This window comes from Podarcis cretensis, assembly GCF_951804945.1.
Source record: "Podarcis cretensis genome assembly, chromosome: 1".
Taxonomy (NCBI): Eukaryota; Metazoa; Chordata; class Lepidosauria; order Squamata; family Lacertidae; genus Podarcis; species Podarcis cretensis.
The window spans coordinates 85,737,440-85,759,592 of record NC_137170.1 but is presented as its reverse complement, the minus strand read 5'-3'; the positions used below and the strand labels follow the sequence as shown (position 1 = coordinate 85,759,592).

The 22,153-nt window shown below is 46.2% G+C and overlaps 1 protein-coding gene across 2 annotated transcripts in view; it reads right to left on the bottom strand.

The window, feature by feature from the left end:
• GRK2 (G protein-coupled receptor kinase 2) overlaps positions 1-13,484 on the bottom strand; it is a 38,547-nt gene extending 25,063 nt beyond the window's left edge. The window contains exons 1-2 of one of the 2 annotated variants that reach the window (XM_079996112.1): positions 12,990-13,484; positions 3,440-3,516 (exon numbers count right to left, since the gene is read on the bottom strand). In XM_079996112.1, the coding sequence (XP_079852238.1) occupies positions 3,440-3,516; positions 12,990-13,102 (190 nt within the window). In that variant the 5' untranslated portion in view covers positions 13,103-13,484. The remainder of the gene's footprint in view (positions 1-3,439; positions 3,517-12,989) is intronic. The other variant, XM_079996113.1, reaches the window with a different exon arrangement.
• Between the last annotated feature and the right edge of the window lie 8,669 nt (positions 13,485-22,153).

Below are 22,153 nucleotides of genomic sequence, written 5' to 3'. Positions count from 1 at the left end.
ACATAAGAGAAAGAAATCAACAAGTTTGAAGCTTTTAACATCATGAATCTTCATACCAAACCAAACAAATCTTCACCTGGTGATTTCTGCCCACTACACCACTGTCAGAGAGAAAGAGTCTCTCCTTATACAAAACTAGCAGGTATAGTCATCCAATTTATTTTTTACAGAAAACTTCTAGAAAACAAGCTGGGATTTTGATATTTCTAAGAAGGCACATCTCAACCTTTTCATCTTGCAAAAAAAAGAAAGAAAGCATAACCATTTCAGTTTCATAAGCTACGTTCAATATCCCTGGGAGTTGTAATATGCCCAGTAGGTTTATACAGGAGAAGCTTCTCCCACCATCCCCAGTGCAATCCCATGCATGCCTACTCAGAAAGTAAGCCCCACAAAGTTCAGAAGGGTTCACATTCTTAATTTCTGCATGTCAGGCTGCTGTTAAATGCATGGGAGCAAGGTCACTTTTAAAAAAGAAAAAGAAAAATAACTGTTTAGTGCATGCTTGCCTTACGTCACATAGTCATAACTCATGTCTGAGTTGTATGTTTGAGAAGTCCCCAAACTGAAGGCACTTCCACATAGGAACATGAAGGAGACCTACATGTCACTCATAATAAGCAACCGAGAAGAGCTTCCCTCTGGATGCATAACTGAAGCTACACGGAACCGTGCCTGTGTGCAAATTCCTTGCAAATTTTATACAGGGTGAAGTGGCCCCTTCAGTAACCTTCAATATACATTCAAAGCAGGCATGAGTCTCATCTGTACCTGATATAGCAGGGGGTGGATAGCCTGTCTGCCTCTGGGTGTTCTTGACTACAAACTCCATGATCCTTGACCATTAGCCACCCTGGCTGGGGGGCTGATGGGAGCTGGGAGAACAACAAAACCTGCAGAGACGCAGGTTCCCTCAGCTAACTGAAAAGGGGCAGTTGGAGGGTGGCAATCCCCACACCTGGAGAAGATTTCTCAAGCATGCTGTGCACCAGTTTCCGCCTCAACTCTGCTCCCCCCCCCCACACACAGTGGAGGGGCACACGGATCAAGATCCACGTCAGCTTGTGGCTAAACAGCTCCTTGGTGCTAAACCTGCTTCCCCAACCTACTTGTGCGCCATCCCCAGGTGAGAGGCAGAGGCAAGAGGCTGTGGGGAAGGCAGCAGGGGAGCCAGGAGTGGAGGGAGCAGAGAGGGGATGAAAGCAGGAGATATTATGAGGAAACCACAAGTGGCTGTGGGTGTGGGAGGAAGCAAGAGTGTTTCCTGTTGGGGCGGGGTGTAGTAACTGAAAAGGAGAAACAGCCTTGCAAGCAGATGCCTCCGGGGCTCAGTATGGACAACAACAGCCCAGCATCACCCAGCCTGTCCTAAGCCAGCAGCCACACAGCCCTTCCTAACCTGTGCTCTCCTCCTAATTCATCCAGATGTACCTCATCAGTGCCTCTAGAGCAGTGGTTCCCAGTTAGGGGTCCGGGGATCCCCAGGGGGTCCGTGGCCCCATCCCTTGCCTCCCCACCTCAACTATTTTTTTTTCATTTTTGCATGGTAGTATCACAAATTTTACAGTCTGCTTTTTTAAATTATACCTAAAGTCCTTTGCTTATGAGGGGCTACACCACATTTTGTTCAAAAAATTGCTTTGCAGAGGTAACTACCATGGAGTCATCAAAATTGTCAAAAGTAAGGGGTCCGTGGCTTGGCTTTTGAAAAACAGGGGGTCCTCCGTAATTAGCTAATTGGGAACCAGTGCTCTGTTTTGTTTTGGTTTTTTTTAAAGGAGTAAGTGGCAGGGTGTGGAATTTTATTTTCCTTCTTCCTGGCAGGCTTCTGTGCCTTCAGCAAGATGACAGGCAGAAATTCAGCAGCGAAAGTGTGTCCCCTCTCCCCACCAGCCTGTACATTTCAATCTATGAGGGAGAAAAAGCTATATGAGCTGCATTTTTTACTTCTCACACAGCTGCTAACAGCGCAGGAGCCTTGCCAGAAAAAGCTGACACTCTTACTTTCTAAAAGGCTTCTTGAAGAGCTGCATGGAAGGGGAATTCCACCAGGTCCAGATTCTCTGCTGGAGTAATTACACTTCTTCATTCAGACACTCAAGAGAGGCATTGTCAAGGGTGGGGGCAGCAGGGCCTATGAGGGGTGGCCTAGCGATATGCTGTGGCCTAGGAAGAAGCCTGAGGGCCAGAAAGATGGGCCTACAGGGCCACATTCAATCGCAAGATCTGCAGCTCCACCCCCTTCCTGGAGGCAGAACCTTCTCACATGTGAGCCAGTCCAGAAGCTTTGAACCCTCTTCTCTTCCAATATCCCTCAAGTGAAGCAATTGTCCTGCAAACAACTAATGGAAGATGGAACGGGGAACCGTCGCAGGCCGCACAAGAGGAAGCAGAATTTCCTCATCGACCTCAGCAATACCCCCTTCCCCAATTCATTTGTACAGATCTCAGCTCAGCTGCTCACAGATCTCAGCTCAGGTTTGAGAACAAGGCGGGGGTGGGGAGACAGTAGATTATAATCTACTGGGAGATCTCTGGGTGATCTGCTGTAGATCCTCAGGGGTTCTGACTCCCAATTTTTGAGCAACTAGCAAGAACAAAATGACCCGCCCACCCCCCAAAATCAAAATTAGGCTGCTGAAATGAAGAAAGCTAACTGAGACTGGACATTTGCCCAAAATGGTGCTGAAAACAAATTCCTGGGCTCCAAATGTGCTCAGTGGCACCCTTTGTTCATTAATTCTAACTCTGGGTCTCTTGCACCTGGCCTGGGTTGGTCAATCTTGGAAATTCTGGTAGAGGCAAAAGTGGATTGACCAAAGTCTGCCCACCCCTGCTCTACAGCACCAGCCTGGGATGCAGAGTTGACCAGACCCAAGGCAGGACAGGGACTTATTAACTTTGGATAATTTGGACAAGATAATTTGAGCTGGCACAGCAACTGCCGCCCTTGCAGAGCTATGCGCTTTCCCCCAAAAAATCCTCATTAATAGATACAGGATCACTGGCTTTCTTTGCATTGGGCCTCCCTAGAGAAGGAGAAGACTTGTTAACTCCTGATCTGAATGAAGAAGGTGACTGGCCTTTCCAAGGGCTGGATGGTAAGGACAAATTCAGGGGCCAAGCGTTCCCCAACTCCAGTGAAGGAGCAAGTGACAAAAGAAGTTGCAACTGCAGCACCGGCCCCTGCGGCCAAAGCACAGCAGCACATTTCAGGCCAGAAGCTGGATTCCTAAGGGGAAGGACGAGACTGAGTATGCAGCAAGTAGCTTCCATCACAACTCCGCAGATATCCAATCCCACCACAGCCCTTTTAAAAAGGAGGCCCTCCTTCTGCCCCCCCTATTTCTTCTCACTGGCGTTGACTCCTGGCTAACCGGAGCACAGGCAAGCTGGTCTTGCCTGAACTCATGACCCCTGCAGAGGCTCTGCTACTCACCAATCTTCTGAGAAAATATCTTGTCAAAGGTCACCTCACCCCGGTCTTCCAAGTATTTCTGCATAACACTGCGGATACTGCCAAGAGAAAAGGCACGTGAGGGAAGTTAACAAGGGTGAAGCTTCTCAGCTTGGCCTATTCCCTCAAAGCAGGGGGTGGGGAGATTGTGACCTTCCATATGCTGCCGGACTCCAGTTCCCATCATCCTTGACCGCTGGCTACGCTGTCTGGGCCTGATAGGAGTCCAACCACATGTGGAGGGACAAAGGTTTGCCGTCCCTGCCCTGAAAACAACAAGGGCAGGATCCAGCTAAGATGTTGCATGTGCAGAATTAGGTCCACTCGTGCAGCAGACTTCCCCCTCCTCTCTTCCTGCTGCGCCCCCTAAATCTGCTCTAGAGGGTCAAAGGAGGAACCAAGAACATGTTTAGAAAGTGGGGGTGTGGTGTGGAGAGGGGGTAAAGTCTTATTATATGAGCAGTTTTGTAGTACCTTAAAGGATAGCAAATGTAGTATTTAATGTGCTACAATACCCTTTGCTGTTTTTGCTGCAAACCCCCCCCCCATTATTATCACAGGAAGCCTGCAGATAAAAGACACTTATCTCAAGAGATTTTGGGTCAGTAAGGATCCAGCACTGGATAGCCGACATTTCATTCATGAATTAAGACCAACCAGCTGTTTAAAGGAGACTGTGTTTTTATCTGGGGCTAAGTGGAGCCAGGTACAGGAAGATTACAAAGGCAGCCAGTCATTCTAGCAGGTGAACGAACAGAGGTCTGTTTCTTGTCTTAAAGAAGAGCTGGGGCTCTTAGAATGGCATCTGCATCTGGGCAATTTGGAAGAGAAGCCAATTTAAAAGTCTAAACAGAAAATGAAGGTTCATCAAAAAGCAGGAGGGACAGAAGGACAGTGGTCTGAGTGTGGACGGACAGGCTCCTGGCTAGAGAAGCAGCGGAAATAATACATTGGATCTTGGAAGCATTGTTCTGAATACATTCTGGTTTTTTAGTCGCTGTGTTTGTTTTGTCCTCCTGGGTGGTTAATTTTAAAAAGTGACCAAGAAACACACACACACACACACAGAGAGAGAGAGAGAGAGAGAGAGAGAGAGAGAGAGAATGCCAGGCAAATAATTAGGAAAGAGCACCTTTTGGGTTGAAAATGAACCTGAAATTCCAAGGTCCCAAAGTACAATGACTAATCTCAAAGATGAGTTGGCAAGACCTGGTACCTGGCAGCCTGGAAAATGCTATAGACGGTCTGGCCATGAGACAGGGGTTCATGCTGGGTTAATGTATTACAAAGAACTGGAACTCTCTTTCGAAGTCGTGTGCCATCTTTCAGAGCTGGGCTATGACCTGGCTTCTCCTGTGGATATTTAGCTGGTTAAGCAGCACACATAGCCCTTCTATGGAGAAAATTTTAATTGACTCAGCGTAAGCAGCCAAGAGGAAGCTCCTGAGTATGAGGGCCATTGCAGGGTAAGGGCAGCAGTCCCCCTCTAGCCCAGCATTCTGTTGTCACAGTGGCCAGCCACATGCCTGTAGGAACACCTGAAGAAGGTCCTGGGCACAAGAGCATTCTTTCCACGTGGGATTCCAAGCACACTGCCTCTGAACAACGGAGGCAGAAATCCTAATCCTAAATGTATTTATTTGGAAATGCCACCAAATCACTTTCAACCATTTTCTCCTGACCATGTTCACCTGGAAGGAAGAAGCCCCATTGACTTCAAGGGGGTTTGCTTCCCAGAAAGCATGCTTCAATTTGCAGCACGGGTACCTTTCGAGATGGAAGCTTGTGTAAGAAGTACTTGTCAGATGATGGAAGACGCAGATTACCATATCACTTGACAAGTGTACTGAGTCAGCATTCCCAACACCCACAATCCACATACTGACTGTACAGATCCTCATTGCAGGTTGGAATGAATGAGAAGCAGTGCGGGTGGCACAATAATGGTGAAAATGCTGTGACTGTGGCACCAACATTCTGTGATAGTTTGCACCACTTGCATGAGATACTTGGTAAGTCAGACAGGACCAATTAATGTAGTGTTTCTCAAACTTGGGTCCTCAGCTGCTGTTGGACTACAACTTCCATCGTCCCTAGCTAGCAGGACCAGTGTTCAGGGATGATGGGAGCTGTAGTCCAATAATGGCTGAGGTCCCAAATTTGAGAAACACTGAATCGGTCAATTGGTAAAGCTTTCCTTAAACTAGCATTCCTCAACCTGCTGTCCTCCTGGTGATGCTGGACTTGCAAACTCCCATCATCCTCAGCCAGCATAGCCAAGGGACAGAGATGATGGGAGTTTGGACCCCAGGGTCTGAAGGGTCACAGGTCCCCCACCCCTTTCTTATGAAAAAGTAACTTTGGGAATAAGAGAAGGTTTAGAGAACTGGAATCACCACTTAACCCTTTTCCTGCCCACTGTTTTTCCACAGAAACCCGCCCCGCACTACCCCCACTTCGGTACGGAAAGCATTATGCAGCCCTTCCACTTTGTATAGGCTGGGGAAGGCTATCTTGGACTATTCCATTTCAGGTTGCAGGTGAGAGGGTGGGGGTGGGTGACATTTTGAATGCTCCCAGATGGGAATGAAAAACTCCTCAGAGAAAACCGAGCCCAATAAGACTGCATCCTTTCGCCCTGACATGCACACTGCTTTTCTAGTTTTACATGTGGAACATTATTCAGACACACAACTCACTCCTGGCCCGCCTGGAAGTGTTACCGTCTGCAGTGCGGCGGGGGGGGGAGGGGGGAAGAGAGAGAACAGGGAGGGGGGTGGCATTGCTTGAGTGTGCTGACTGAATAAACAGCCCTTCATCTGGGTACCTTTTAAATATCTGAATGGAGGACAAAGAGATCAGGATGCTTAGCCTAGAGAGGCCACTGCATCCTCCCTGAATGGCAATAGAAAGGTGCCCAATGTGGTCTGCAGCAGGAACAACCATAGTTGCTGCTGTTGCAGTCCATGTATTAAATGGGGTGCTGGGCTGGCTCTGAATGGGGCTTCTGGGAATTAGTAGTATTATAGGAGCTATGGGAGCTTAATGTAAGGGGTGCCTCTGAAGGGGAGAGTGTGATCGGGCTGAAGAGACACTTTCCCATTGTGGAGGGCAGATTTTTTCCCCTTGGATTCTGCGCAGTAAATATCAGGGCGCTGAAAAACAGGACCTACTTCAACCATTTAGACTGAATGTGTCTTTCCCCCGCCTCCCAGAAACTCCTGCTCCTGAAACTAGTGAACCATGGGGGCCTGGGGGCGGGGGAGAGATCCCCATGCCTGAGACATACACATCTTGGAAGGATGATGGATGGCTGTGTTTTCTGGTGCCTGCTGCTGTTATGGGCCTGGGATAATGTGTCTCAAGCATCTCCATAACAACCATCTCCAGGGGGCAGGTCCAGTTGAATGATAGCATTAATATCATTACATAAAATGTCTTGTGCAGAAAAGGAATTCACACTCATTATCTGGTTATTCTCACAGTGTCCTGGTAAGGTAGGCAAGTCATTCCTTTTATAGCAGCAGCTAAGCGGAGACTTGAACTTGGGACTCATAGCATCAAACCAAGTAGCCCAACATCATCCCCTCTGGAAGTTGCCTGACTCCAACTCCCACCAGCCCCAGTCAGCACAGCCACAAATGATGGGACTTGTAGCCTTATCACAATCTGGAGGGCACTAGGTTGACTACCTTTGCTCCATGGAAAAGCAGCACAGTTATATAGGCCAGGCTTCTAAAAAGCAACTAGCATGGTCACTTGTGGCAAACAAGCATCTGTTCTAGGCAACCAGGAAAGGAAGGTTAAAAAAAAAAGGTTTAAGCCACAAGCCTGTATGTGCATCTCAGTCTGCAGAGGGGGGGTGGGGGAACAATCGTGAGCTTGTAAATTTTGTGTTGTTTACAAGACCGATTCCAAAAATTCAGTCACTGAAGTTAACCTCGGTCAGATAAGGTCTGAGAGAATTGGTCCTAGTGCCCTCTTTTTCCTGCCTCAGTTTTCCCCCTTAGGAAAAAAAGAGAGCATTAGTTAACAACCGGGAAGGCCTATGGAGAATGTCAGCTCCCTCGAGTTCCTCTTGCACAGAGACTTAATGAGAGGCAGTTAGTACTATAAATAATCAGCCAGCTGTTGACAATGCTCTTGTTCGCTTAAAGGCCATTGGGGAGGAAGTGGGAAGTTGCCTGCTAGTATCCCTGGGCATCTGAGCTGGTTTATTATTATTTTTTTCTGTATGCTCTTGTAGATTGTCAGGCTAGAGAGAGCCTGACTTCAGGGAACACTGACTGGCTTCATATCCAAGCGCAGAAAAAGGAAATGAATGCACAGAAAAAAATAGTTTGGTTCCCTTAACAGGAAAAACAACACTGTCGTGCAGCAACCAGCAAAGGAGAAACTTCCTCCCCACCCCCCTTTTTAATCCCCTGCCCTTTTACCAAAGCTGAATTCTCCCCTCTCACAAATGTCACAACCACCTTGGCTCCGACACATTCCTAGTTCCGCTATAAAACCTGCACAAAAAGGCAGAGCTTGTAGTGGGTGCTGTGGTGGGTCAGCAGGACGCAGGTCACCCTGATTCTCCTGTGTGCTGCAGTTTCTTACTTTGCAGCAGACCCAAATAGCCTATTGCGACCAAAGGTGACGTCATTTCCTGGCAGACAAACCAGAGAGACAGGTCTTCTTTGAAGCTGGCCTTGACTTTGGCAGGAGGAGGGACACGAGAGGCTGCACCAGCGGGGAGGTTGCTCGGGCAGGAGGTTTAGTGTGTTGAAGCCTATCGGAGAAAACCGATGGAAGTGATTTAAAGTCAGGGTGCTCCATAATAGGGGTTGTGGGAGGCCTCCTATCCCTGTCCCACAATTCTGCTCTGCACGATATGGAAGAGGAATGGGAGGACCTGTGGTCCTCCAGATGTGGATGGAGTACAACACCCCAGGCCACTGGCCATGCTGGCTAGGGCCAATGGGAGTCCAACGATGTGTGGAGAGTGACAGATTAGCGACCCCTGAGCAACCTCAGCTCAACTCTCCACTTTGGCATGAAGTTCGAAGAGTGGCGATGGTTAGTCAAACACACACACAACCTAAACCATCCCACATACAATGTGTGTGGCCCTCAGCTCCTTTGGAGAGAAGTATGGCGCAATGTGGGACGCAGGTGGCGCTAAAGGTTAAAGCCTCAGCGCCTAGGGCTTGCCGATCGAAAGGTCGGCGGTTCGAATCCCTGCGGCGGGGTGCGCTCCCGCTGCTCGGTCCCAGCGCCTGCCAACCTAGCAGTTCGAAAGCACCTCCGGGTGCAAGTAGATAAAATAGGGACCGCTTACCGGCGGGAAGGTAAACGGCGTTTCCGTGTGCGGCTCTGGCTCGCCAGAGCAGCGATGTCACGCTGGCCACGTGACCCGGAAGTGTCTCCGGACAGCGCTGGCCCCTGGCCTCTTAAGTGAGATGGGCGCACAACCCCAGAGTCTGTCAAGACTGGCCCGTACGGGCAGGGGTACCTTTACCTTTATGGCGCAATGTACCGTAATAAACAAAACCTTAGAGATCTTATTCCCTCAAGATCTTGAATGGGCAGCAGTTCCGAGTTTCATTACCTCCACTCCCTCTTGGAATGCCTGTGTAGAATCTATAAAAGACATTCCAGGAGGGAGTAGACAGAGTCTTCCAGATCTTCAGGATCATGTCTCCAGTACCCTGCCACAGTGAGCTTGGTTGGTGGGAAGAAGAGACTCAAATCTCATCGGATAGCAAGTCGCTGTATCTCAAATTTAATCTACCTTCAAAGGGTGGCTGTGAAGATAAAATGCTGCCTCTGAACTACGTACAGGACAGGTAAGACACAAATTGCTGGACTTCAGGCATGTGACTCAGACTTTCTTATTTCAGCAAGCATTTTAAGGTAGGGTTTGGATTTATGTTTGGTTTTATGGTGATTTTTTTTTTTTTACTGTTTTATTCTCTGTATGGTTTATTTTTATGTATGCCTTCTAGAAATGCTAATGATGAAGTGGCATATAAATGCCATAAATTAATGTAACAGATGTAACAGAATGTTCCTGCTTTTGCAGTAATGAACGAGGATGCAGCCCCTTCAGCAACTTTCAGGGGTGCTGTTCCAGATGTGGTGGGGTGGCAAAACCCAGGTTTGCACTTGGCCTGCATCTCCTGCCCTTTTCTTCCTTTTAAAAAACTCATCCCTCCCTCTTTAACTGACTTGTTGTGCACACTGCAAAATGCAATGCTGATAAGCATCAGAAACCCACCATCTTAAATACATATAAGCTAGCCAATGCAAATGGCTATGGAAATTTGGGCCATGGGTTTGTGCCTCAAGTTCTTTAAGTACCCAACAGCACCCTTGGCAATTTTGCTGATGTTCCTCTCTTTACAACAGGGATGGGGTGGTGTGCTCTTCCAGATGTTGCTGGACTACAACTCCCAGACCATTGGCTGTGCCAGCTGGAATTGATGGGATTTGGAGTACATCAACATCTGGGGGCACTAGGTTCCTCACCACTGCTCTAGAATCTCCATCCTTCTATTGTTCCAATCCTGGACAACTTCCTGAGGATGTATCTGCATTTTTGTCCCAATTCCAATAGACAGCCCATAAAAAAATGGAGGCACCACCTAGGCTACAAGGGTGTGATTTGTATGTCCCTTATGTTTCAAGACAGACACACACACGGAAGCTGTTAGGTCAACCACCAGCAAAGCAACAATGATGAAAGATAACGTATGCTAGGGCCACACTGCTTGTGGTTTCTGTTAAGTCTCACCTTCCTATGGAGCGTCTGAGAGTGAATGCTCTGTCTCTGAGAAGCAAGATAATGTGATTTGTGAACAGGACTATGTATGCTGTGCCAAGACGATATCATGCAAGGCAAGGAAATAAATTATACTTGGGCACCCAAATCTTGCTTTTCATTTTTTTAAAAAAGCAAGTTTCTTGTATTTTTGATCTACAACAGTATATGTGTGCAAGGCCACAGGGAGGATGAGTCAAATTTCTAGTGGTCAAGAGGTGGGGATTCTGTGCCCTGCACTGCTTTCCTGCACTGCCTCCCATGACTGCTAGGAACAGAGCAAATTATGCAAAAAATAAATATGCAAATATATTGACTTGCATATTTTAATGTAAAACACACACTCTGCTCATCACCCAAACCCAGTTTCCTCCTCCACGTGATTTCTATTGGGCTGTACCAAAAGATCTACATGTTATTACGCATTCAGATTAGGGGAACTAAGAATTTCTTCAGATTCTGCCTGAATTAACCTGTTCTGGAATTACCCTGTTCTCTTCCTGCTCCAAATCAGCTTCCCGGGCAAAATTTATGGGGCCACACTTTAGAAGTTCCCCAGCAAGGTTCCCACAGTGAGATGTGCAGAAGAGATGTATCTGATCCTTCCTAGCTAATGGGAAGAAGAAGTCTCCAATGCATGTTTTCAGCAGATGTCTTGAATCCAAACAAATGAAATTCTGTACATACCCTTGACACTCCTCCCCATGCTTTCCTTACCATTCCAGCTACCTTATTTCTGCCTATCAGTAAGTTATCAATAAGGCCCCTGTGCTGTGATCACAGCAAGACCTCCATGTACGCCTCTTAATCCTTAGGCTTCTTCTAGGGCATAGTCTTGCTTCCCTAATTGGCAATCTGACCCCTTAGCTCTCCCCAGCTCAATTTCCTAAAAGCCAAATTTCACAAGTATTTCCTTTGTGTAGATATATTGTCAATATTGCCTTTCACTCCCCTACTCCCTCTCCTGCCCCCCAAATAGATGGCTATTGAGCTGGGAGAATTGAAGGCCTCCCTGGTGTACTTTGAGGAAGAGGAAAGGAGGAGAAGGCAGTAGCAGTTACACTGTCATCACAAGGGGTGCAGAAAGAGATGAGGGAGGGGCAGAAGGGCAAACGATGGCTTAAATTCTGCCACCCCAAGACAGTTCTCTTAAACTGGACTCAGGGATGTGACTCGGGCAGGCAGGGGGTTGCCAGTGAGCAACTATTAGCTGAGATGTGATGCAAGTGAAGGGGCTGCTCTCTGGACCGTCACTATGCATCCCAAAATTATTTCCTCCAAAGGCTATGGAACTTCACCCAAAGTTCCCATGTGGGCACTTCCATACTGAAACCAGCAACCGTGTGGGGGGGGAAGAGCACAGAGGCTGCTGGGGCTTTCAGGCATTGCCATGGTAACACATCTGCATCATCCTTTGAAAGGGCCGCTTGCCATTTCTTGCGGAAAAGGGCCCTTTGGAGCTTTCTCAGAGACCCTCCGTCCTGCCTTCAGTGGCAGGGGAGCAGTTCTGCTTGAACAGACTTCTCCCACAATGGGGACAACCCAAGGTTATTGGCTAGAACAGGGAAGGGTAGGGTAAGCCAGATGTCACATGGGAGGTGGAAGGGAAGAAAGGAGAGCGAGGAAGGCCTCCATTTGCCCATGTGCTGAAGGTGCAGGATGCTTGTCAGGCCCCACCCTGTTGCCCTTGGTAACTGCTGCCAGGAAGCAGAGTTAAGGGTTGGTTGGCCGAAACCAAAGCACCTTTGACCCACCTGGATGACCAGTCAGATTTTTTGACTTAATGCTCCCACTTGTGTCTCCCAGCAAGAAAATGCCCTTACATGAAGCAGAGCCCCTGCCTAACACATTTCCCCTTATCTGCACGATGGTAACCTTGCACTGCATTTGTGCACGCTTGCAACGTTGTTTGTGCAGACCCAGTTCCTGCTTGAACTCAGGGCAGCTGCAAGGTGGGCAAAGGCCTGGTCGCTATCTAACAGCACATTACCAAGACACAGCACTGAATTGCACAGGTCTGTACAGACAGATTTTCAAAAACAAAAACAAACAAACCACCCACCCAAAACAGAACACCGTGGTTAGGGCATCTTGAGGCCAACTCCAGGCACTGCCAGAGCCAAGCTGTATGCTCCTCATAACACCCAGTAACACAGTTGCTGGACTGCTCAGAAAAAAGCACTATATAGGCATATATACAGCCTGATTTACTAGCCTGCTTTTCTGCTGTGGTTAACACAATTGCATATTACACATACACAGAGAGAATCACTATGTGTGTTTGTGTTGGGGTGGGTGGAATTGTGACGTGTGGGTAGGAAAAAACAGAGAAGGAGGGGGTTTGCTACTGCAAGAGGTGCTGGGGGAATGATCTCCAAGGATCTGAGCAGCCGAATGAAGAATCAGGAAGCAGAGACAGGACACCCTGACAATCCATCATCATGCCCACACTATATCAACACAACCACGTACACGGAAAGACGCCGCTTTAGCGAGCCCTCTTTCCACCCCACTCCACCCCGCTACATGGACGGGGTAGATCACGGTCCCTGCTGCTTGGGCCAAGGGCAAGTCGGCTCGGTGCATTTCAGCTCAGTCATATACAGACCCATTTATGCGCTCGCTCGCGTACACAAACACCCAGCGCCCATCCTAAGCCCGGCGCGCCTCGCGCGGGGCCCCGGCGCCGCACCTGCCCCCTCCGCCTGCCCCCCTTGCCGGGCTCACCTCGGCTCAGGTAGCACGATCTTCTTGCTGGCCCGGGCTGCCGGAGTGGATTTACTTTTCTCCATAGCCATCAAGTAGCTCACATCGGCGAGCACAGCCTCCAAGTCGGCCATCTTGCCAGGAAATATTTCTTCTGCTTTCCTTTTTCACAATCAATTCTCTTATTATTCCAGCGGCCTCTGCGGCTCCCTCGCCGCCGCCTCCTCCCGGTCGGGGTGTGGGTGTGTGTGCGTGCGTGTGTGTGGCCGCCTGTGCTAGGGGGAGGGGAGGGAGAGCGAGGGGGGGAGGCGAAGAGAGGGGATCTGGCCCCCCAACCCCTCTTACAAACAGACCCACATGATGCCCGTGCAGAGAAGTGGCGGCCCTTCCTTAGTTCCTGGGCTGCGGCTTGGCCCCGCTGCCCTCCGCTGCTGGCTTGCCTTCCTCCTCCAGGGCTGGCGGGCTCTCTCGGTGTGTGTCCTGAGTGTGTGTGTGCGTCTTGTGTGCGTCTTGTGTGTGTTGCGCGCGCGCGTGCAGGGAGGGCTGCCGCGGCCGCTGCTGTTGCTCCCGCTGCCTGTCAACGCGGAGCGGCGGCGGCGGCGCGGGGTGGGGGGTGGCGGCGGCGGCGGCGGCGGCTTGCTGCCTTTATCTGTCAGCGCTTTTCTTCTTCCTCTGATTGCGATCCAAGGCGGAGAAGCAGCGTCGCGCAAGTGCCCGAGGCAAGCGCAGCCGAGGAGCCACGCGCTGATTCAATGCGGGGCGCTTAAGGCGGGAGCTGAGCGGATCCGAAACTCGCACACGCTCTCCTTCTTCTTCTTCTTCTTCCTCCTCCTGCTGCTGCTGCTGTTGCCGCCCGTAGGTGGTTTTGTTTTTCCGCAGGGGGAAAGGACCTCCGGGGCCCGCCGCGCAGCTTCTGGCTTCCCCTCTCCGCTCGCTCCAGGGCCAGCTTAAAGCAACAGCCGCCCCTCGAGGGAAGCCTGCTTTGTACATAGACACACACAGAGAGAAGAAAGTTAGTCGCCCGAGGCCGCCCTCTGGAGGCCCAGGGGAGACTTGCAGCTGGCTTGGCGCAGGCCGGGTGTCTTTCAGACCCTTTCGATTCAAGCGCGGCCCCAGGCAATATGCTGCGGCGGGCGCTCAAATCGAGGAGCGCTCGGAGGCCTAACGGGCCATGATTTCACCCGGCCGTTGCCTTAGCACGTCCGGTAGCATCCCGCATAAAATATTGGCCACAACAATAATTCCTTGCAACCCGTTTCGCAGAATTTTGACATTCACGTTTGGCCTCTGGTCTCTCAAGGACATCCTGATGGTCTGCACGACAAAGGAGCAGCGTGACCCCTTGAAGGCTAACGAACAAACTACTACAGTATTTAAGGCGCTACAAGGCTCCAGATTGCTTTTGCTGCAAGAGACTGACGTGGCTACCCTTCTGAAAATATTCAGGATTAAAATTCAGGAGCAGACATTCTCAAGACCAAAAGACTGTCCTTTGCTTTTCTGACAGGTACAAATTTGGGAGCTAAAGACCTACAATAAGTAAGTTCTTGTGTGTGCACTGTAGGCTAGAGAGAAGAGTACACATTAAAAATACAATATGTAGTTAATCCCAGCCAGAGGGCTAAGGAATGGTCAGAGTTCTACTCTCTTAAAGTTTCCACAATAAGAGTTTTCTTCAGTTTTCTTCATGCTGGCAAACTGGTATGGTCCTAGGTATGTTGAGTTGGAATAGTTCATTTTCCCCTGTGTGTTAAGTTTCAGTTGTGAGTAGAAGCACCAGATTTTGTGACCGTATAGATTTTTGCCTTGGCTTGCGGCAAAGATTTTCCATGCCTGACGTGTGCCCAAATTGTGTCCCTTCAGATGGTGCTGAAGTTCAGCTCCCACCATCCCTGATCAATGGCCATGCTGGCTGAAACTGATGGGAGTTAGGAGTTCAGCGTCTAGAAGGCCACTGGTTCCCTTCTAGGTGGCTACTGCTTTACTTGAACACTTAAGAAGCTTTCCTTAAGATTCAACCAAGACCTACATCCTTTCATTGGGCCTTGCATACTAGGGCTTTGACACCTGTCTGGAAGGTAGATACAGTAGAACAAATTACACAAAACATTCTCCTGCCAAATGTTTATTTAAAAACCTCCCGGGTGAAAAATCAAGCTGTTCTTATTCTATTAGTATTCCTATCTCTATTGGGAAGTTAGGTTGACTTTATTCAAAATATGTGGTTTCAGTTTGCCTGACGTGACTAGGGGTTGAATAATACGTGAGGTTCATCACCATGACTGCAAAAGCAAGCAACAGCCTTGACTGCTGGGTGGAAATGGGCTGTCATACACACAATAATGTTCATACCCTTAAATGCAGTTATTTTCCATGGATTTATTCACCTGGTCAGTAGCCAGTCAAATGTACAGAAATCAGTTGATGGAGATGCCTGAGTAAACCAGGCCTACCTTGTCCTGCCTCCCTCTCCCTGCACACCTATTACAGGGTTTTCTCACAGCCATTAAATCCTGCTGTTAGGCAGACATCTCCAGAAAGTGGTTCATCCAGTTCTTCTATATGAACTGTTTTCCTCATTGTGATTAATACCGTTTCCACACTGAAGTGCCATTTATTAGTTTGAGGCACACAGGTTGCAATGTTATTTCCTTAAACAACCCTACCTCTCTAGCTACCTTTTTGTTTTCAGCTTTGCATAGCTGAGTGCCTACAAGGAGAGAGACAAGGCACATGTCTAGTCAACTGAAACATGTGCCCTTCTTATTAATGCACTCACTCTGAAGGGGAAGCTACGGTGGCAAAGCACCATTACTAAATAAAACAGCAGAGACATTTAGCAAAAATAGTGTGTAGGTGGTAAAATGGAGTCACTGCTATAGATTTCTACAGGTGCTCAGTGAAACCTTGATAAGTGTGAACCCGGATTGACCAGGAATAAATGCTGGGCTATATATGGAGCTATTCTCCTGGAATGCCAGTTTCCAGACACTTCTTCCCATACACCATCTGGGTTCTTCTAATTCCTTATTTCCTGTTTCCTGGGGGTCATCCATAGTTATTTCTGCAGGGAGTTCCAGATACTGCACAGCGTTTCCAGCAACTCTATAGCTTTGCAGTGATTCCTTGCGATTAATGACGTTATAACTCTCATGAGAACCAGTTTGATTGGGAACCCCAATCTGTGGTGGATCCCTGCCTCCTGCAGCTTTCTAGTAAAAAGGTTTTAGACATTGATACTTTCTAAGCTTTTGGGGGACTGGATCTTATAGCACCATGATAGGCCATCTGTCATGGGATATGTCTTGAGTGTCCCTTAGCTTCTTCCATATTATTTTGTTTTTTTAAAATAATTTTTTAAAATTAATTTTAACATATAAATTGTAAAAAGGAACCACAAAACCTATCACTTATACAATCCTTTTGGACTTCCATCAGCACCTCTGATGATCCACCGTTTTAACCACTTCTTATGCATTTCTTAACTTTATATTGCCTTCACATCTCTTAACAAATCATCCTCCCCCTTGTCCATTTTTACAATACTTCTAATAATACTCCTCACAAAACTTCTTGCAACCCTACAAACGTCATTCTTCCATATTATTTTGTTATGGTGTCTGCCAAAACACAATACCACATCCCAGGGAAAGGAACCCTTCTTGGGCTTGGGCAAAGTAAACATATCCTCATTCTCCACATTTCCCTGAAAGCCACATAAATATAAGATTCACACGTCTCACCTGATTTTTCGGCCTCCTCTCCCTTTTCTCTTTGTAATCTGCTTGCAATCAACAAATTTGCTTTGCATGCATCTGCCCTATTTCTTTTGCAGTCTCAGTCAAAGTGTTCAGATGCACATTAATCTCTGTCAGCTGTCCCTTCCATTGGAGTCATTAATTGCTTTCATGTTTCTTTTACTATTTCCCTCATGAAGAACAACCAAGCTGCACATTCACTGCAAGTTGTAGTCTCTTTCCTTCTACCTCTGAGCAACAGCAGCTTGAGCAGGCAACGTATTGGACTTGGCCTTAGACAAAGACTCCGTGTTCAGCCTGTTTTTCTCCTGCAGGTGGAAAAAATAGGAGAAATCCACCCGTTTTTGACTAGTTTGTTTTACTGACATTCCTTTATTTCAGAGACACATGCCCTGGGGAGATTAATTCCCTGAAGCTCCTGAATGATGGAAATGGTTCCAGGCACTGGAGCTCTGGAGTCAAACAGCCATTTTCTGCCTTGCTAAGCCACGTCCCCTTCTGAAAGCTGAAGATTTAGTTTTAAATGGTACCTAGTAATATCAGTATTTTTTTAGAACCCATAAATCTTGTCCTTTTGTTTTAGCCTTCAGGATGATATCCAATGAAGTTGTAGTGTAGATACTTGCCCATTGATTTCAGTGAATGTCTATTCAGAGTATAACTTTAGTCAACTAGCACCCTCAACATTTAAGTGGTGAGTTCATTAATGAAAATGCATTTTATGTTTATTCTGGAAAAAATGTAGGTCCTGTTCTTTCTGGAATAAACCTTATCTCAGTTAAAAACGTTTCCAATTTTTCTCTGGGGATTCAGAAGTTGCAGCCAAGGCCCTCCTTCTGTAACTGGGTAATATTTGAACATGCAAATAGGGAAGTTCTTGCATTAACTGCAAGAATGGCAGTTCACCTTCTGTCAGTGCTGCTGAAGTGAACTAAAAATGTATGTCACGGACAGAAATTGCCTTCTGCAGAAAGGCCTTTGTTATCTTGTACTACAAAATAATAGCAGAAATAATACATTTCTGAGTGCAACTGTTATGTTCCTGAAATATTTGATAAAATAGTTGCAGAAAGGCCTTTGTTATCTTGTACTACAAAATAATAGCAGAAATAATACATTTCTGAGTGCAACTGTTATGTTCCTGAAATATTTGATAAAATAGTAAGAACCACAATGAATAAAGTGCCAGTATGAAAATGGGCTAGCTTATTCTTGTTCTTGTATAGTAAATCATCACTAAGTGTTAGGGGTTGGCAGAACAAGACCAGGGACTCAGCTATATAGCTGCAAATAAAATGTTTTAAGTGTGTTGTAAAGTACAATATACAAATGTCACAATAGATGGCGATGATGAGCTATGACAAATTCAAATATTTTTCCAAAACATTTTTTAAAAAAAACATTTTCACAGCATTTTTTATGTGTGTGTAGATTCCACCCAGGATTTGGGTCCAAGGCACTGTTGTAATACTCTCCAGAGAACAACTCTAAAGAAAAGTTGTTAGTTATTCAAGATTGCCTTGAACAACAATTTTCTTTTCAGATATGATGTGCAGAAATAAGCAGAATATGAAACACTAGGATCCACATCAGTGATGACCAAACTTGGCCCTCCAGCTGTTTTGGGACCACAGTTCCCATCATCCCTGACCACTGGTCCTGTTAGCTAGGGATGACATAGTATCTCTGGCTTCTCTTTTATCTTTTTCTACCAAGGAGCACAGTTATTACTCCATAGGGAGAAACAAATAAATTAGCGGCCCATTCAGTAATGTCACTCACTCATGGCTTTCTGCAAAGAACCTTAGGATCTGTAGTTTGTTTAGGGTGCTGAGAGTTGTTAAGAGACCCCCCCAGCCCCGAGAGATACAATTCTCTGCACCCTTAAGTAACTACAGTTCCCAGGTTTCTTTGCAGAAAGCCATGACTGTTATAGTGGTATAAGAGCACTTTAAATGTATAGTGTGAATGTAACCTAAGACAAACTATTCATCCTCACCTGTAGGTTTACACAGGAGCGTGTGCCTTTGAAAAGTCAGCAAGGCCCTCATTGCCCATTCTCCATGGTGCCATATAGTGGATGTCTTCTATTGCATAATTCTGTACACTTACGGAGCTAATGGTACAGTTTTGTACATCTGCTTCTGAAGTTTTGAACTGGCTGAACTGTTAGGCTCCAATCTTAACTTCATGCAACTGGTGTGTGTTTTTAAACATCTCTTTCTCCCTCCTTTTGGAATAAATTGTTTTTTTGGAAAGCCATCATCATCATCATTATAGCTTCTGCACCCAAATAACTCCCATACCATCACCTGTGAGGTTAATGATTGAGTGCATTTTTTCTTTGCACAAGTATTTATTGTTTGTTATGCTCTACCTCTGTCTCAGTAAGCATACAATCTTCTCATTTTTTTTTAACCAGAGGGCCTAGTAACAAGGCTTTCCTCTCACTGAGGTCTATAAATGTGTCTTTGTTCCTGGTGTTCTGCACTCAAGCATAAAAAGACCCTCTCATCACAAGGCTCAAAAAAACACCAGTCTTTTAACTTTTGTACTGAGCCTTAGAGTTGCTGGATCTTCTTCCAAATTGTGCTCCCCCCCTTTCTCTCTGCTGCTCCCCTCAAAGGTTGCCTCCCTCTCAGTGTCATTGGCTGATCTGCTCTGATGTCACAATGGCTCTGTATTAACAAGAGTCATGGCCCCTTTAGCTACTAATCAACTTAGGTGCTGTGCTGCTGCTAAGCTCAATTCTAGCTAAGAAGATCCCTAGAGACTTTAGCATCTGAATTCTATTATCTAAAAAAAATAATATGCATATTGGAAGTAAATACCATAAGAGCTATTTTTTAAATCCCTTTTCATTTTTCCTGTACTGTATAACAATATAAAAATTACAATCTATAGAAGCCCTGTTTGTTTGGTGTTACTATATTCATCAAGAGAATGTGAAGAGTGATGCATTGCTCCATCTCAACCAATCAAGTCTCTCCAGGAAGGTTCTTGTGAATTGGTGTTGCAGTCCCAGTTTTTGGCCATAAAATGAGGGTTTATTAATCCGGGATCCATGAATGGGCTTCAGAGGATCCATAAACTGGGCACACACATACAATTTTTTCCCGATGCATACATAAATTGTATGCAAAACTTTGTGTGTGTTTATGTGCATAGCTTTCTTCAGATTCTTGAAGGGGTCTGTGATCCCAAAAAAGGTAAAGAACCTCTACCACAGAATTAACCCAAAACTCTGTCCTGTGAAATCATCTTTCCTATTTGTTTGTGTCATCATTGCCTGTACTTTGAATGGAATGAGATTCAAACCCAATGTACACCTGCATACAAAAATCTCTACATAAAACAGCTGCAGAAGCTTCCTGGAGCAAGGCTGGGTGATTCTTTGTGATTTTAAGTCACTGTAAATCCTGTAAATCCTGTAAATCCTTACAGTAAGGGAGAAACATTTGTTAATATAATCAGATGAGGTCATTATGTATTCAGGAAAGGTGATACAAACCGTCAGCACCTTGTTTTGTCCAAGAATAATATAAAATGCTTTGAAAGCTCAAAATATATTAAAAAATAAAGAAATTGTCCAGTAGCAACTCAGAGACCAACTAAGTTTGTTCTTGGTATTAGCTTTCGTGTGCATGCACACTTCTTCAGATACCGTGCATGCACACGAAAGCTTATACCAAGAACAAACTTAGTTGGTCTCTAAGGTACTACTGAACAATTTCTTTATTTTTTTTAATATATATTTCGACTGCGTCAGACCAACACTTACCTGAATCTAGTTTTGAAAGCTGCAGTTCTGGCAGTGTCCTTAAAGTCATCTTAAAGATTTCTGAACTGTTTTCTAACTCCCCCACCACAAGATACACTTTGCAAGAGGATTTCATTTTAAAACACTGTTCAATTTCAAAGCCAAAAGAGTATTCTCAGATGCCTTAAAAGAGTAAAACAGCAATTCTGTGCACCCATTTACATGAGATACAGTGGGATTTGTTGTTGTTGTTGTTGTTGTTTAGTCGTTTAGTTGTGTCCGACTCTTCGTGACCCTATGGACCAGAGCAGACCAGAACAGTGGGATTTACTTTCAAGTAAACATACATAGGATTTCACAGTACTTCATGAATGGCATCATTACTTCTGGTAAGTCAGACCTTACCCTTTCAGCAGATGCAAGCCTGTTTGCTGGCTTAAAAAAAAACCCTGCACTAATAAATTAACCTGAAAGGTACCACAGGACTCCACTGTGACCTACTGCTTCACATCTACCAAGTGTATGTATTTCTCCTGCTTTTATTTATATCAATAATACTGAAAATAAATAAAATAGAGGCCTATTTCTGAGCCATTCAGACTTTGAGATCAGAGCAGCACACACATTTGGGAGACTTAGCGTGGATAATTCCAGGGTACGTTTCCAAGGAGGATTCTGTGAGGCACTTACATTCCAGTCCTTGGAATTATTACTCTCCCCTACCTTTGCTCTTGCAGCTCTGTTTTTCATCAGCAGGCCACTACACAGTATAGTAAATGTCTGTTGCTCCAGCAGGAAAACCTAAAAATAACATTGCTTCAATGAACATTTTATCTGAATACAACAAGAAAAGTTTAATGAAGTTTAGAGTTGCCATATATCTGGATTTTCCTGAAGATATACAAAATACTGCATTTGGCAACAGTGTCCAGGTGGACATTGGGTAAATGTCCAGGAAAATCCGGATGTTTGGCGGTAGCCCAAAAAGCTCAACAACTTTGGCCAAACAGCAACAAAAGCTCAACAACTTTTCTGTCCGGATTTTCACTGTTTGAAATATGGCAGTCCTGATGTAGTGAGGCTTCTGATCCTACACCCATATATACACAGACTAAGCGACAGAAAGGGGCCACAAAGTTAACAAAGGTCTACCCACTCCTACTCCAGAGCAGAATTCGGAATTGTTCACACCAGCTTATTCACCTAGGGCCAGGAGGAGGAAGAGCAACTACTGTTGATCATCCTCGCCCAAGTGAGACCAGCACCGCCATACAACAGAAACCGCTCTCCACCCTGGGGCAGGAGACCAATTTTTCCTGTGGAGGAGAAGCCGGCAAAATGCCATATATGTGGCCAGGAAATAATATGTTTAAAGTGATGTAAGTACTGTAGAGCTCCAGGGGAAGCCAACACACATTTCCTTATTAGGCCCTGCATAACTAGGACAGTGGTTTTCAAACTTTCTGCCTTGACTTTCCATATCAAAAGACTACTGTAGAATTCAGCCAGGTCATCATGGAAACCCTGTGTGTTGTAGAGGATATTATAGGGTGCGCACACACACATGCTGAGCACTAGCGGGACCCTTTTGGTTCAGACGATGCCACTCCTCCCAAATTTAGCTTTGGGGTAGGGAAGTTGGGAGCAATGGGAAAGCTGCATTTCGG